Source organism: Rhinolophus sinicus, linkage group LG01 (assembly GCF_036562045.2).
Source record: "Rhinolophus sinicus isolate RSC01 linkage group LG01, ASM3656204v1, whole genome shotgun sequence".
Taxonomy (NCBI): Eukaryota; Metazoa; Chordata; class Mammalia; order Chiroptera; family Rhinolophidae; genus Rhinolophus; species Rhinolophus sinicus.
In genome coordinates, this window is record NC_133751.1 from 44,834,736 (window position 1) to 44,852,957 (window position 18,222).

The 18,222-nt window shown below is 38.6% G+C and overlaps 1 protein-coding gene across 8 annotated transcripts in view; it reads right to left on the reverse strand.

Moving 5' to 3' along the window:
- Nucleotides 1–17,682, reverse strand: part of PEX5L (peroxisomal biogenesis factor 5 like) — a 203,830-nt gene extending 186,148 nt beyond the window's left edge. For 6 of the 8 annotated variants that reach the window (XR_012494900.1, XR_012494889.1, XR_012494899.1 and 3 more), the window contains exon 1: nucleotides 17,175–17,681. Coding sequence is in view for 5 of the 8 variants with exons in the window: in XM_074328345.1 (XP_074184446.1) it covers nucleotides 17,175–17,195 (21 nt within the window). In the remaining 3 variants the exon portion in view is untranslated. Of the gene's footprint in view, nucleotides 1–17,174 lie in introns of all 8 variants that reach the window. The other 2 variants (XM_074328363.1, XM_074328359.1) reach the window with 1 other exon arrangement.
- Nucleotides 17,683–18,222: the final 540 nt, after the last annotated feature.

Below are 18,222 nucleotides of genomic sequence, written 5' to 3' on the forward strand. Positions count from 1 at the left end.
CAGTTGCTACGCTTCTCAAAGGGCTCCCCCTGCCTCTGGGATGGCTCTTGGAGATCGTTGCCAATTCAGTTTGTTTAGGTTGCCTGGGATTTTTGTGGTGACCCAGCACAGCCAGGCTGAAGTTTCTGGGCTGCACTAGGAAAGGCGTTTTCAGAGCCACAGAGATAAGTGCAATCAACTACATTTTACAGTCAGGTGTGAATGGTCAGTATGTCGAAATATATTATAAACTTTACTTAACATTTATTGAAATATCTTCTAGCTCTATGTATTGGGGTTTATTTTAATCATGTGCTCAAGAGGTTGGAAGGGAAAGAAACAACAAATAATCTTCCATTACTAAGTAGGGTAGACTCTGACCAGCTGTGGATAGGGCCATGGGATGGATCAAACAGGCTAGTAAAGGCCATATGGTGTCATAGTTGGAAACAATGTCAAGAATTTGAAGTCTCTCAGTTTTCAGGTTTCTATGTAGATTGGGATTCACTTACAATCATGCTTACTTAAAGAATGCATGAATAAGCGCATAAATATTCCTCCCAGTTGATAAGCTTTTTCTTTGTTCTCTAATAAATCAATGTTCCTTAAAAACTTTAACTGCCCTGAGATATTAAATTTGCTAGCTTCCTAGAAAAGGGAGCTCTTGGCTGTAATGATAAAGTTTTAGTTTCTAGTCTCTACTTTTGACTTACAAGGTCACCTTATTTTAAATTTTTGAAAAGGAAATTTCAGTGATTTAAGGTATAAGCACAGCGTTAGGGTTTAGTTTCCTGTTTTTATTCATTATCATATTTGCCCCTCCATTCTCTCTAAATGGGTATACCAACGGCAGTTTACAAAGGATCAGCAGCTGTATCAGATGAATGGCACACCAATATCTACATTTTTTTTTGGGGGGGTCACTAAGGAAATCAGATAGATTAAAGGAAACAGAAATACTTCTCACTGCAATTAACTTACGCTGTTATTAGTTTGATGGTATAATTTCTATGATGATAACCTTATTGTAAAATTTTCAAGGGATGTGCCATTCTGTTTTCATGAGACTCTGCATTAATTGGATATGTGAGCAACCCTTTTTCACCCTCAATAACATAAGGGTATTTCTTAAGCATTCAGCATTAAAATTTGGCAACAAATCTATGCTCTTATTGTCAAGAGTCAGAAATCAAGAAATCTGACTTTTGTATGACTTATTGCAACTTCAGTTTTCTACTTTGAGATGTTCAGAGAGGTAAGAAATTTGTCCACAATCACACAAGTAAGGAATACTATGACTTGGATTAATACCTCACTCAAAAATTTTCCCCAGGTCTTTGAAAACCATAAAGAAACTGTGAAGATCATTTTCTCAAATACTGCTATGACATCCATTTCACTCATAATAATATAATGCATGGGGATAAATAACAGATGATTATCATTTCATATAACAAGCAAATAATGCAATTAATTGATAAAATAAAAATCCAAACCCAGATGACAAAATATTACAATTAACTAGGAAAAAGTAGAGCAAATATATATTGGTCTAATGTACGGTGAAGTTGGATCAATAGTTTTTCCTCAGAATTCAATTTCATGTATATATATATATATGTATATGGTAAACTCTACATATCATATACTGAAATTGCGTCTTTATTATGTTAAGTAATATCTTAAAATACTAATTTACTAAATTTTTGTTTAGAATAATAAAATAATACTATAGTACTGAAGAAAGATTAATATTCTATTTAGTCATTTTATGGATGAGAAAACTGGGACTCACAAAGATTAAGAGGTGCTCCCCCAATCACATACTAGCTAGGGAAGAAAGCGTCCTGGGATCTAATTCTTCTGCCTGCTGGCTCACACTCTTTCGTTGGCTCCTCATACCTGTGCTCCGCCCCACGCCCCCAAACTTTGAAATTAATCAGACAAGAATTTGAATGCATTGCTCAGGTTTAATTGATTTTTAAAGGGCCTAGTCCATTTTCATATTTTAATTTCATTCCATCTTCAAAGAGCCCAGATAAAATGCTCAGTTTATATTGGTCTATTGAACTCTCCAGAGGTTTAAATCAAACAGAACAGATTAATTTAGGGTAATTAAAAGATGAATTAGTTCAATGATTCATGACTTAATCCAACATGTATTGCTCACCTACAGTGAACAGCTTCTGTGCTAGGTGCCAGGGTTTAAAAGATGAACAAGACACAGCCAAGGGAAGTTACCAGAAAGCAGGATGAGAGGAGGTGAGACAGAGTTCTGCATAGGCTCAGGGTGCTGTGACAGTACCTTACCCCAGCCCTGGAACTCAGGGAAGACTTCTTTTAGGAAATATCCCTTTAACTGAATTTTGAAGGATGAGCAAGGATTAGCCCAGTGGGTGATATGGTGAGTGGCCGGTCAGACAGAGGCTATCATTAGAGACAGCCAGAGGCATGGAACCCAGGTGTGGTTTGGGGAAGCACCAAAATGTAGCAAGGCAGAGTCCAGTTTGCTTATGGGGAAACTGTAGATGAGATGGCCAAATAGGTAGGCCTTATAAGTCATATTTTATCCTGGAGGCCAGTGTTTTCCCCATTTTACTGTGCACTAAATTCACCTGCAGTGGTAGAGTGCAGATTACCAAGCCTTTCCCTCATGAACCTGATTCAATAGGGCTGCAGGGGGGTCCAGGAATGTGAGTTTTTAATAAGTACTTTAGATAATTCTAGAGATCATTGCACTTGGAAAACCACTTAGAGATAACGGTGTACCTTGAAAGAACTTTAAATAGAAGGGTGATCTGATCAAATTAATGCTGTAGCAAAGAGTGTGGTAAGAGACACGTGACACTGACAACAAAAGGATCCGCTGGGTGGGCTACAGTGACTCTTCAAATAAAAATGAAGAAGTGATCCAAGAGGAGGATGGAGAGATAGGGCGGAGTAGGAGTGAATTAGGAAGTGAGTGCTAGAACATTTAGATTTGATTTGGAGAGTGAGGCAGAAAGAGGAGAGGAAGGTTCCCAGGTTGCTAACTTAGGTAATTGAGGATGTTATGAAGGTTGTTGGTGGTGATCATGAGTCTGATTAGGAACAAGTTGATTCTGAGTTGGATCAGGTAGAAGTGGTCAGTTAGTGATAATGGTATTTAGTTGCGAAGACAGAACTGGCTTGTATATATGTAGGACGATCATAGATGCCAGACTAATTATGTTTTCAGCTTGGTTACTTTAACATTTCTTTACCCACAAAAAGGCTAGCTGATGATCCATTTAAACATTTATTTAAAATGACAGAATTATGTGCAGTACAAGCCACAGGTAAAATAATTTTTGATAAGCTAGATGCAGAATACTTGTACCTTAACTCTTAAAATAGAATATTAGATTAATGCTTCTTGGATATAACACAGAAAATTTAAATTCTTTTATCATTGATTCTGAAACCAGGACATAGTCATATTAATGTGCTAGAAGTTTATCCCTCAAAAAATTAATTTTAACAAAATAAATGATGAAAGGAAATAGGATTTTGGTACTTTTAATTTTACATTGTTAGCTGATCGATACTGTCACATTCTGATTTTTATAATGTTTTATAATGTTACTCCTAGGCCTTCTACTCCTAAAGTAATGGAAAGTTTAAAATTAATTAAAAAAATTAGGGAACAGTGGTTCCATTTTAAATAGATATTTTACTATCAATTGAGACTAGTAAAATCTATGCATATTTCCTTCACAGTAATCTTGATCCTGCCATTTAGAAGTTTTCTTTCAGCAAAGTTGGTATTTTCTTTTTCCTTGGGAAAAAAAAAAAAAAAAAAAGGATCTCTAAGAGCAGTGGAAATTAAGAGAACTCTCCTAAATACGTAGGAACTAATTTTTCAATACTAACATATTTTAAAGATAGGCTTAATAGAGGTGAAAATATTAAAGTAAACCAAAATCATTGGTTCACCACCATATTATTTTTGAATTTTTTATAATAGCAAAGTATAAAATAAAACTTAGACAAGTGACTGATTTTGGTGGGGATAGTTTGGCTTAGCTTACACACAACCCAAGAATCTGCCTCTAGACATGCAACACAACGACTCTACACTGGGCTTCTGAGGTCTGGTTAATCTCACACTCTCATTATTTTTCTGGCCTCCTGGGCATTTCTGATTCTAGGGATGCTTTCTGCACAAAAAGATGGATGTTTCAATGCTGTTCTGTACTTAGGAGAGTGTACTCCGTCAAACACAAAAGCACTCTCAAAGTGCTAAGTTAATATATATAGATATTGAGTTCAGAGAATTGATAAAGCTGTATGGATGTAGCGTCTGTCTTGCATAAATGATAGAAAGAATGCACCAGAGATTTCCACCCTCCAAGGTCATGCAATGTTCCAGAAACCTTGCAAAATTCTTTTTGTCCTGTTAGTTGAGTCATTCTGCAATAGCTGAAGTGGAGACGTGGACTGAATTTTCTACGTGGGCTCAAGCAGTAGAGTAAAAATCAGGAGACCCAGATTCGGGTCCTCAGTCCCTAACCGATTTGACGAGGAAGTTTGGGTGAAGCAGTCAAACCCTGTAAGCTGCATTCTCTTTATCAGCACGACAAAGATAAAATACCTATCTTTTGCCAACCTCACCAAAGCATTCTAAAGATTACATTTTATGAGACTCTCACAAAAAGTGACTATTGTAGCAGAGATTATCAGTATCTATCACAGCTGAGAATTCTGCCATATTGGGGACAGCTTTGTAGTAATATCGTTTGTTATTTGCAGAACGGAGAAGAGAAATAGAGCAGGATCTTCCCAAGCAGCATAACCTTTGAAGTATTAGGAGAGATTGATCTTTGGCTTCATAAGAAATAACAAGTATATTAATATTAGCAAAGCTTTTTAATTTATTTTCCATGATAACTGGGGAAATCTGCCCTGATCAAACACTCAGAGATACATTGTATCTCTAATTAAGGGCCTGATAATAATAGAATCCAAGAGCAGGAAGGAAAGCCAGTAATCCTCTTCCATAAAGATATTAGCAAATTTACGTCCAATCTGTGTTTGAATATCTTTGATAAAACAGCTCATTTCTACACTTTTCATCATACACCTGTCCCCGCCCCCCCACCCCCCAGACTAGACTGTTGGTAGAGGAGACTCCCTTCAGAGGATACACATGGTTGCATATATTACTCGTGCAAGGATGACTGGAGGAGGGGGCACAAGTCATGTCTGATATCCAACCCTCGAACTCCACTTGCCAAATTGTGTGCCTGGGTGTGGGGTTGTGTCCTCCAGGGAAAAGAAGAGTCTTTGTGTACTTGGGTCACCCAGAAAGGGTCCCTTCTTATAATTTTCCCAGACGTGGCACATGTTACTGGTATAGTTACTTCCTCTCTCTTATTAAGGAAGCTTTAACATGGGATTTGGGAATCTTTTTACTCTGTATCTGAATGGGAAGAATTACTTTTCCATGTCTCAGGCTCCCAAATCAGAGTAACTGTGGGAGACACAATAAATCTCCATATTTAGACAGGCTCACAAAATAGACACGTCCCCTGGATGACCATTTTGAGTGCAGCTCCTTTCTTGGATCTTTGGAAAAATGCGTGTGTGTGTGTGTGTGTGTGTGTGTGTGTGTGTGTGTAGATGTAAGCAACCCTTACAGCTGAGTGTAAGCAATGACAGCCTCCTAGGGTAGTTTTAACTATGATGTTCTGTAGTCTCAGGTGTGTGTGTGTGTGTGTGTGTGTTAGCACTATAATTAAAATCACTGTTGACAACTAGCTGAGGTGGTGAGGCAGTGTATAGAACCTTAGAGGCATGGATTCTAATTCCAAATGACCTCGGCCAGTTAGAGATACAGTTAGAAACCATTAGGAGAATCTATTATATTTTAAATCTGCAGCCCCAGACTGTCCTCAGGCTTTAAAGAGGTTGAACCCATTAAACTGCATAGACTACTTTGACAGCAGAGTGTTGGTTAATTATAGTGGCAATCTAATTATAAGGTTTATAAGGTTTCCCTGTAATTGATTCTCTTTCAAGTGTGTGGAAACTTCACTGGGTATGCACTTGCTGCTGATACTCATGGGAATAGGCCAGATTCTGGGGCTGTGTACTTTAGAATCAGGAGGATTATCCCAACTTTGGGGTCCTTATTAAGAATAGCAAAGGACTCTTTTGAATATTTCATCCATTCATTCTTTTATTCTTTCTTTCATGCATTCATTCACCAATTCATCCATTCAATAAATAAATACTGCATTAATAGTATGTATGTAGCACTACTAGTGTCCAGGGATCCAAAGATGTATTGAATACAGTCACTGCCATAGACGGGCTTACAAGTAGTTCAGGAGACTGACAAAAACAAATAATTAAAGCTATACAAGGTCGGACAATTAAGTTCGCGAACTTACTGCAACGATGTTGCTAACCTTTTTTGGTATCAGAAGAATTACTCATTATGAATTTGTACCAACTGGACAAACAGTTAACCAAGTTGACTATTTGGAAGTGCTGAAAAGGCTGCGTGAAAAAGTTAGATGACCTGAACTTTTCACCAACAATTCATGGCTCTTATATCATGACAATGCACCAGATCACACAGCACAGTCTGTGAGGGAGTTTTTAGCCAGTAAACAAAGAACTGTATTGGAACACCCTTCCTACTCACCTGATCTGGCCCCCAATGACTTCTTTCTTTACCCGAAGATAAAGGAAATATTGAAAGGAAGACATTTTGATGACATTCAGGACATCAAGGGTGATACGACAGCAGCTCTGATGGCCATTCCAGAAAGAGTTCCAAAATTGCTTTGAAGGGTGGGCTAGGCGCTGGTGTCAGTGCATAGCTTCCAAAGGAGAGTACTTTGAAGGTGACCGTAGTGATATTCAGCAATGAGGTGTGTAGCACTTTTTCTAGGATGAGTTCGCGAACTTAATTGTCAGACCTCATGTTACTTATGGTATTAGCGATGCATATAAGGTACTAAGAAAGCATTAAGGAAGATATCCCTAATGTGTGTGTGTGGGGGAGGGTGGGAGAGTGCTGGTGGGGGCGCAGAGCAGCACTCACTTCGGGATAACATAGTGGAATGTTAAAGGGTGAGTGAATATTCAATATATGAAAGGCAAGAGTTTGGGGATAGGGAAATGAAAATGAAAATCCAGAACTGTGAGAGAATAAGAAAATCAAGCATCTGCCACCATTGTAAACAACCAGGTATAACAGGCACCACTGTGGTTCAGTTCCTTCTTCCACATACAGTGTATATGAAACACTTGGCCAGCTCTACAAAAACAATCCTATGTGGGGGTCATCACAATGTGTGCATACATTTTTTATCTGCCTGTCACAGATGAGAACAGTGAGGTTTAGAGAAGACAAGTTATTAGAGCAAGATCACCACAGACAATATGTGGTGAAGCCAGGATTTGCATTTGGGGCTGTCTGATCCTGGACTACAAGCTCTTAACCAGTATGTTCTTGTAGCCTCTTCAAACGAGAGATTATTAAGCGATGTAGGATGCATGCCATTGAAAGCCTTTCAGCTCTGTTTTTTTTTGTTGTTTTTTTCATTTTGGGAAGAGGTAATTAATTACAGAATTAATTCCATCAAGATCTAACCCTCAGTTTCCTCAGATGTAAAATGACAAAGTTGTGCTGTATGAACTCTAAAGACCTTTGTATCTCCAAGATTCTATTTTCATTTAATCCTGCCCCAAGCTTAAGAACACTTTCTTTCTGTCTTACATAAATCTTCCTAAAGATTTATATAATAGACTGCATATCAATACAATACTAATGACTCAAATACATGGGGCATCTTGATTATAATCATCCTTTGGATGAATATGAAACACTAATGTGCCCAGTTTTCCACATTAAATTCCTGCATATAGAGGGAAAGAAAGTTCTTATCACTAAGGTTCATGATATATACTTTAATTCCCTGATTAATTACTAAATTCTTCACAGGGCTCTTTCCAATTTCTCAGAAAGAATAGGACTGAGCAGTAAATGGACACTGGTGAATGAGGGAGCGATCGTTCTGCTCCTCTTTGCTGCATGATTTAATAACCAATATACTCCAGCTTTACGCTATTCTCCTACAGGCCTGCACATAATGGCAGGTAGTAACAAAGAAGCACAGGGCTTAAAGAGAGTTATTTTAACTTTTATCCCTCAAGGCAGACTAGACTTTTGCCAAGATAGAGAGGTAGCTATTGCTTCAAAAAGCAATATCTGTAACATGTTATAGTGGACACTGGCTTTTTTTTTTTTTAACTTTCTGAAATCTAAGCTCTATAGTTGGAAAATGGCCCACTTTTGGAGTCTTGATGGGAAGCAGATATGAACTTTCCCAGACTATCTTGTAAATAGGGCACCTGCCCCCACTCTGAACTTGGATTTGGGGGTGCACCGAAGAAGTCCTGGTAGGGAATTCATCCTGGCAGTGGGGAGCAGCAGCTGGGTTCCATGGGCAGCAGCAGCAGTGGTGAGTGGCTGAACCAGTGTCCAGTCCGGGGTGTGAGCGTTGCAAGCTCTCACGTTCCTCGCTCCATGAGGGTGGCGGTGGGGTCCGTACTAGTCTGGTTTGGAGTTCGATGGGCTGTGCCCCTGCCTACTGTGTGATCCCTTCATCCAGAACCTAGATCCAGGAGTCTGTGAGCGCCCCAACGCACTTGTTTTTAAACAGTAAAAAAAGATCTTTTTATTTTGAAATAATCTCAAACCTACAGAAAAATTGCAAGAATAGTACAATGGACTTCCATAATGTCCTTTCACCAGATTTGCCAGTTTTTAATATTTTGCTATGTTTGCTTTCTCTCTCTCTCTCTCTCCCCGTTATATAATTATATATATAATTATATCATATATATTATTTTTATTATTCCAAATCACTTGAGAGTAGGCTATATATACTATACCCCTTTACCCCTGTAGCATATATTTCTAATGAACAAGAATATTCTCTTATGTAGCCACAGCTAGGGATCCAATTCCGTTACCAAGTATAACACTAATGCTAACCTAATCTCTAGTCCCTATTCAAGTTTCAGTTGTGCCAACGGTGTGCTTTATAACAATTTTCTTTCCACTCCAGGATCCAATCAGGATCATGTATTGCATTTAGCTGTCATATCTCTTTGGCCTTTTAATTTGTAAACATCATGGTTCTTGTTTTTCCTGATATTGATATTTTTGTAAAACGTAATCATTTATTTTATAGAATATCCCTCATCTTGAGTTTCTCTGAGATTTTATCATGGTTAGATTCGCGCTGTGCATTTTCAGCAGTAATATTACATGAGTGATGCTGTGTCCTCCTCAGGGCACCACATCCAGAGAGGGACATCTAGAAGATCACCTCTTGGGTGGCGTGGATTTTAATTATTTAGTTAGGGTATTGTTCAGAGTTGGTTTCTGTTGCTTACAGCTAACGACCTCTGATTGATTTATTTGTATATTTAGGTAGCTAGTTCCAAGAACCTATCAAACCAGTTCACTCAAATGGTCAATCTAGTCAGTTCAAGGAAAGACAGTGGGGAACACCTTTAGGAAAAGAAATGATACATTTCACGGCACCTCATTTACCTTTTAAAACTCACTTACAGGCTAGACTTTTCTTCCACTGTTAGCCAAATGATTACAAAAACCAAATACATAAAATATCAAGTAGTTATACTAAAACTGAAAAGCAGGAAAATATCAATTTTTTTTGTGACTAAATGTCAAACACCTGGACATTTGGAAACATCCTGTGGTTTATTATAGTGTTTGCTTTTCACTTAGATTTTTTATTGTCATATATATCAAAATAAAGTATATAGCACACTGGGTAAGGCAGCTCTCATGCCCCATACTAACTCTTCTAACTACCTATGTGGGACTTCTTGAACAAGCCTCTTATTCTGGACTTCAGTTTTCTTATCTGTGAAATGACACAGTTGAACAAAATATTTTCAAGAGTCTTTTAAATGCAGGATTCTATGACCTCAAAACTGAACACTAGTCCTACTGTTAGAGACATAAGGAACTGTTAACCTAGAATATTCTAATGAGCATATTTGGATTCAAGATCACTCTGGTATTAAAGACCTAACACCTGTGAGGTAACACCTAAGATATTCAACGAATAGAAACATCTGAACAATTTAGAGAACAAGTTAGTCTAAAGATGCTCATGTAATCTTAGGCTGTCTGAGTAGACGTCTTCCCAAGAGATAAATAATCTCAAAGTGTTTGGCACTAGTCAGATCACATCTTAGGCCGTGTGTCTTGTTCAGAGGGCCATACTTTCCTGGAGCCATTAAGACATCAAAAATGTCATTATGAAAAATGGTTGAGTGAACTGGGTTGTCTATCTTGGAGAAGAAAAGATTTAATGGGATGAGGACATGATAGTTCTCTAAATATTTGAAGGTTTGTTTATTCAGGTGGAAACAATAGATTTTCGTGCTTCCTCTAGATGGAAAAACTACAACCAATTGGGTGGCGGTTATGGTGTCAATATAAGGAAGAAATTTTATTCAAACCTAGTTGTGATAGTTGCTCTTGTCATCTCCTCTGTCAGGGGCCTTATCATGCCTCTGCAGTGTCAGAAAGCTACCCCAGCATCAAACTTTTTGCTAAGTTCTCAAGTGCAATAGATCAGGCCTTATTTTCTATATAGACATGTTCAGACCAGTGCTTCTCAAACGTTAATGTGCATATAAATCATTGGGTATCTTGAAAAATTCAGTTTCTGATTCAGAAGGTCTGGGGTGGGACCTGAGATCCTCCATGTCCAACATGCTCCCAAGTGTATCACGGGCATTTCATCACCCACCCAGTCAGGTGGCACAGCCTCACATGATCAAAGGATATCATTTAGCATAAGCATGTTACAGTTAACGCCCATGCGAAAGGTTAAAAAGATGTTTTGCAGCTCTAGCAGCTTCATCTTCTCATGATGTTTAAATGTTTTCCTCTTTCTCATTTCCTTAGGGAGGTTCCATATTTTCCCTCCTTCTACTATTTTTGATCACTTTGCATGATGGTACTTTCATGGCTCTGTCTGATGTTCATTCACCCTTATACTTCCAGGTAACTAGGGAATATTTCCCCCAGGACATGCTGAATTTTGCTTATTTAAGGTCATTACTTCAGTCGACTACAACAATTTTTGGTAGGACACATAGACATGCACATGCAAACACACATGCCATCTCATGGTGCTTTCCACTGGATTTCTTCCACAACGCGTGATGGTCTTGGAACAGAGGCCTGGTGTGTGCAGGGACCCTATACTCTGCTCATCCGTAAGCTCTTCCATCTCCAAGTAGGCCTCTCCCATCTGCAGGCCTCTTCCATCTGTAGGCCTCTCCCATCTGTAGGCCTCTCCCATCTGTAGGCCTCTTCCGTCTGTAGGCCTCTTCCATCTCTGAGTAGGCATCTCACCACAGTGGGGATGGGTGCTGTATCCAGAGTCTTATTGTCATTGTCTTAGAGAAACTTTACCTCACACTGATATGATAGCAGTTTTAACCCTCAAGGCTACACAGAATAATTTGATACCCTTCCTATACAATAATTCTTCAAATATTTATGTAGAGTCATCATGGTGTCCTTGAGTTACTTTCCAAGCCAAACACCCCTAGTTACTTTAGTTATTACTCATATGAAATGATTTTGAATTCTTCTACCATACCAGTTACTTTAAAAACTACATAGTTTTTAAGAGGGTGTGTGGGAGTGGGAATTTTTTCGCTCCCTAGGTAGATTTCAGGCATCACAGCAACACCAATCCTCCCTTGGAATCTCCATGATTCATAGTTCACCATATGGCATTCTGTTTAGGGGGAAAAAAAAGTTTTCGCTACACCAAGACCCACTTGCAGGGTTTGTCTGGTGTTCCAGAAATCTCTGTGCATGACCAGGGGCTTTGGGGAGCAGTGCATGCGCCTGCAGTGCAAACTCTCCCACTTGGTTCAGGTTTGTCCCATTTCAGAGCTGCTGGTAGGATTCTATGTGCTGCCCTTGAATGAAATGGCGGATAAGCAGCCTCTTCCTATCTGAATGAGCTCATTATTTTTCATCTGTGAAATTTCTAACAGTGATTGTCTAAAAATAACACATAAGGACGAGAAACTTAGTAAAATCTCACATGGAGAATAAGAATGATCATGTCCATAATGGAGTTTTAACAGGAAAAGTAGTAGATTGTACTAATAAGGATCAGTAAAATAATGACATTAAGGCAACATTGACAGTGTGTTATGTTATACTCTGAGCTCTGAACAATCAGCAATGGTCTTGATATTTACCCAATAGGGTATCAACTATCTTCTGTATAATAATATATAAGATACAGAAACCTTTCTCAACAGACCAGGGAAAGAATTCTTCCATTTGGTATTCCTAGTAAAGAGGATGGCAGAGGAGGGGGCTAGGGAGTGGAATTAAGTGAGGTGGAGATAAAGGGGGTAATTGACAGAAATGTGACCCCCAATTCATAACACTCTGGTCTCTGATCCACAAGTTACATGCTGCAGTTCAAGATGATTTTTTTTCCCTTTATAAATTCTGAATAATAAAAAGGTGATACATGTTTCAGAAACATGGCAACCCCATTTTCTCTATCAGAGTATTTGATACTACGTCCTGGTTTGATTTCCCAAAACATTTATATCAGACTTAGGTCTTTTAATAAGAAAATGTAAGGTTAGGTTTTACCTTCACCTTTAGTGCAGGAAATGCACACTAGTTATTCCATAAATGTATTAAGAAGTTAATTCTAGCATATAAAACCATTAAACAGCTCTAGCGCATGCCTCTGCTAGCAGCATGTGATCTCAATGAGAAGTGTAAAGAAGCAGTCTGCCAGATGTTTTGACTACATGATGCATCACATCTTAATGTTTCCTAGGTTGGCAGTGGCAAGAGAGAGATTCAGGATTTTAAAATGAACAAGTTCTGTTTTAACCTTTTCTTATTTTTTATTTTAAAAATATTTTATAGTCAAAACATTCATATGCTGAAAAATTTTTTCAAACACATGTGTTTAGGAAGAATATTTATAAACCATAAACAAAATCTAGGAAGAACATATTGTGTTTCTTACAGTAAGTATATAATGTAAACTGTTGGCTGGTATGACTGGGGAATACAATTTTCAGGTAAATCAAATATTGTGCAATATTATACCATAAGTATTATAATTTGTAAATATTAAAAGCTCAATATTACACTCATACCAAGCATGATTTGCTTGTAAATATATCGGAAGGCACTTCAGAATCTTTCTGAAGCTTGATGTCATAACTTTGACGTCAGGTTCACTTTACATGAATTTCCTTCAATAGAGGTCTAGTTAATACTTCAGACAATAAATTAATTGTATTAATGCTCATTATCGCTCACAGGAAGACTCTGAGCAGGAGAGCAGGTGCGATTTGAGTTGGGGAGAGAGGGGATGGCAGCAGCTACTCCTAACCAACACAACACAGCCAGCTCCAGCCTCAGGCCAGCATTACTTCATTCCCTTAAAACACCCCTCTTCCCGTCCCAAACAAATCTTAAAAAATTCTCCTCTGAAGATGCAAATACCGCTGTCAGGTGTGTATGTGGTGTGGTGTACTGTTATTAATTATATCTTTGTTAGTGAAGGGTTAATAAAGAAATGACACAGGATAGAAAATGGTGGCATTAGAAGGGGAAAAATGGATCTGCTAGAGAAGTGGAAGTACCTGTGATAAATATTGTCTATTTTATACTTTTGCTTAGGATTTCAATTATGACAAACAGCTTTTACAGATGTTGAAAACAACATTGTATATTCTATAACCTTGCATTGGCTTCTATCTCGTGTTTCTAGTGAATCAAAATGAATCCCAAGTGGCCAGACGTAATGTATTAACATAATTTATGTTACTCAAGCTGTTCCCTTCATGAAGATTTTTTAAAAAGCTTAAGCAAAGTCATAAATAAAAACAAACATAAAATCTCTTTGGGGGGACGACAAATAAAAATGGCTGTTAATAATCTTATAATTTTGTCATTTAAATTTTCTTTAATTTTTATCTTGTGAAGCCAGAGGGTGTGGAATGATTCCTCAGCCGGCTTGAATAAGTCAAAAAAGTCTTTTTTGAATGCTTATAATAAAGATCAGTTACAATTGCAAATAGATTTTTTTTGTTTGACTGCCTTTCAAAATAACTTTAATAACTGTAGTTCCAGAAAAAATTTTTGGTTAAAGAAATATACTGAGCCACATAATTATTTTGCTTTAATTGGCAGTGTTAACTAATGCACACATACAAGGAAGCATCACAATACAGAGCACACAGAAGTACTGGAGGAATTAAGACCACAGATCATCTATTAGGAATAGAGAGTTTGGTCTGAGCTGATGCTGAGTATATTCAATCACCATCGGCGCCATTGGTCAAAGGGGAAAAAAAAGTAAGTCTAAAAGCCACTAAAAAAACAACGTTTGCTTAAGTTGCTGGGGTGATAAATTCCCCTTGGAAATAATTAGTGAGGCAATTGGAAAACATTAGAACTCTGGGGCCCTGCTCCTAATAAATATGCCAGTGACATATATTTATTATGAAACCAAGAAATATATACACTCTGTTTATCTACCTGTAATAGATGTCAACTTTTATCTTCTAATGAACTAGCAGAGTGTTTTTTAAAAGTTTGTGGCTCCTAAAACAAATTCAGTTTCTACAGTAAACTGGATGAAGTGGTCGCATGTATAAGAATTAATAAACTTTATGTACAAAATCATTGAGTTGTAAAAACAAAGGCACTACAGGAGTTTTAAATATGACTACATTTTAAGGCTTCGTGTGAAAACCTCCCTTACTCCAGACTGTTTATTTACAAAGCGTTTTATTTTAAAATCTCTTGGATACAGAACAGAGAATTAGAAGGCAAAGAAAATGATTGCAAACATTTTCTGTTTCACTCCTGTGTTAAGGTATCAGCTAAGAAACACCAGTGTTTCAAACATACACCAAAGTTGGCAGAAATGTTAGTAAATCTATTCATTCCTGGTCTACTTTACCAAATATATATTCTTATTTTTAATAACCGTGTTTGGGCTATGTTTCTTTTCCCTTGTGATTACAGTAAGGTAAACCCAGGAAGATGATGCTATTTCTGATAAGAAATGATTCTTTATTTAATCTAAATATACCAACATGATGGAGATTTTGTCTATAGGCTAAATATTCTTTGGGGAAGAGATTGGAGTTTTAAAATGTTAGCAAATTGTGAATCAGGTTTTAATAGGCATTATTTTTTTTTGGGGGGGGAGAATTCCCACTCAGGCGATCATATCATTTAATAGCTACTAAACTAGTATAGCCTTCGAAGTTTTATGTTTAATATTAATAATAAATAGTAAATAGGGTAAAAGTATTGTGCTCTGAAATTTTGGCAAGCATATTGATTACAGTATTTAGCAATGTTTTCAAATTAAGCTTGGTAGCAAAGATTTGTGAGTTTTATAGCAAGCCATCACATTTGTTGTTAAGCAGTGCATGAGCAAAAAGAAAAAAAATACATTAACTTTGGAGCACATGCAGAGTCTTACATTTTGTTCTCTCAAAGTGAAATGAAACCCTCAGACATTGTTCTAGATAATTCAAGTTTCAGTAACATCCTCCCTTGAAATATTCATAAAATTGAGTTACAATTATTTTTGGGTTCCTGAATTTACCAGATTGTTGCTTCAATTCTTCATCACAAAACTGTATTTTCAAACAAAGAAATTATGTGGAAAGTTTTTGTTAATTGTCCAACTAGTCAATTATGAATTTTGTGTGAATGAGCAATTTTCTGAAGAATGATTCTATTTATTAAAACCTTCCTATTTTACTCTTACAGAAAAACTGTTTAGGGATAATAAATAGATAATATAAAAAATTGTAAGTATCATTTTTGAGTGGAAATGAAGCATAAAATTATAGTATTACCATCCTTTGTTAATTTTTTCAGCAGTCATTGCTTGAAAGCTTCTTTGTTACCAAACTTTCCAATTAGTGTAGCTTTAATAAGAAACATGCAGATCACATTTATTATATATATATATATATATATATATATATTTAGAAATATATTTCAGTCACTAATTACTATCCTTCAGCTGTGATATAATCCCCTTAACAGTTTTTCAAAACAGATGATGTTAATAATATGGTAAATGCTTTTGGAATTCTGATAGTGCTGATTCAGAATTATTACAAAACTTAGCAATATGATATAACATTACTTTATATAAAAATAAATTACAGTCCAAAAGAATTTCCCTACAGACTTGGAAATTTAATATTGGGTAGTACTAAGTCATAAATGAAACAACATATTTATCTATTTTCAATTGCTCTAAAAGACACAGAATTAGGAAAAGCAAAAAGAGCTCAGTTCGTACTTTAGGAAGCCGAGTTAGTGTTTCATTTTTTCCCCCCTAAAGCATACACCTGCCTTTATAAGAACCAACCATGTGAGTGAGAACTGGAGTCAAGGTTAAAGTAATTTTGCCCAAGAGAGCAGAGTGCATTAGAGAGAAGCAGCGGCTCAAATGAGCATTAACAACCAAAGGCAGCACTTCCCCTGGAAAACATTAGAGCCTCTTGGACATATGTTTGAAATTCATCCTCCTAAGTCATCCTGTGACTATAGGAGTAGGTGACAATGTCCTATCATTTGGAGGAGGGAAAAACACTGCACAAACCATTAAAAAAAATGATCGCTTTAAAAAATAACACAAAAGTGCAAAGTGTTCTAACTCTCAAGAAACCTTTGCAGATGGTGAAGGAAAAGCTTTGTCTTTCCTATTATTGTTTGCCCTTCAGTTGACATACATGCCCAGTTGCATCAATAGGATTACAACGGAAACACACAGTCAGCTCCAGGTTTCCTCTGTTTGGATTCCTTGATCTTGTTTAAAGACACAGGCTCAGAGAATGTACAGAAAACAAACTTGCCAATCGAAGTTCCGAGGTGGTCTTTCCTCCCCGTCTCCCACCCTCAGAAACACCGTCTAGTTTCACCGATCGCACTGGTCAGAAATGTCATGGTCATGTTGCACCACTTCACTTGTTGAATTGTGTGAAGGCAGCACTTGACCACAGTAACTTGGTGAACCGCTTTGCTCTTAAATTAGCCCCCAAGATTTCTTTTCAGTTCGATGGAAATGTCTTACCTGCATGTGTCCCTGGTACATCCTGCTTCGACTTCTTCAGGGCTTCCTGAGGCCTCCGGATGCTTTCCCCGTATGTGCTTGCACACCGACAGTGGGGAGAAGGTGGAGTGCACCCTGGGTTCTCGCAGGGCGCCCCCGAGCCCGGTCGCAGGCTCCAGGTAGCCCGCCAGCGGCGGCCGCTCGGCGGCGGAGCAGACAGCCGGGAACTGTTCTCGGCTCCGGGTGCTGAAAGCAGACACAGGAGAGCGCGGAGCGGGCGAGGAGCCCAGGCAGCCACGCTCTCCCGCAGGCGCAGGTCCTGCTCGCCCCGCGTCTCTACAACTCACTCCGGCGCCGAACTCTTTCTCGCTTCCTGCCGGGGTGCCTCATGTCTCTCTCACTCTATTCGCCGCGAACCTCCTCCTCCTCCCAGCCCTGGTGTGAACGCCCACACCAGCCGCCGCAGCAGCCGCCGAGCGGGGCTCGCGCCGCCCTCCCGGCCGCGTCCCTGCCGAGAGGCCGCGGGCCGAGCACGCGCGCGCGTCCCCGGCGGGCCCGGGCGCGGCCAGCAGGCGGCTCACGCCCAGCCCCTCCGCGCGCGTGCTCGGGGATTCGCACCGCGGCGGCAAAGTGCCCTCGGGTAGTGGTCGCGCGAGGCGTGCAGGTGCGGCGTCCGCTGCCAGGGCGATGTTAGCCAAGTGGATGGCCAGATGAAAGAAAAGTGGGAGGAAAATCCATTGTCCCTCCGGGGGCCATCAATATCGACAGAGCCCATCACCCTGCACACATACTAGGCTGAGCGTGGGGGTGGTCGAAGAGTTTACTTCTGTTCTGATTGAGCTCTTTCACAAGTTACCTCCGTGTCACTCCGTGAATCGGGATCTTCCCCACTCACCCCAGCCCCAGTTCATCGCTGAGCACTCTATTTAATATCTCAAATCCCAAGCCCCAAAGGCCTTGTATGATTTTTCTCCCGAACATTTATCATCTAACATCCTGTATATTTTGCATATGTATTTTATTTATTGTCTGTTTCTGTCCAGATATAAAATGTTATTTCCATGAGATC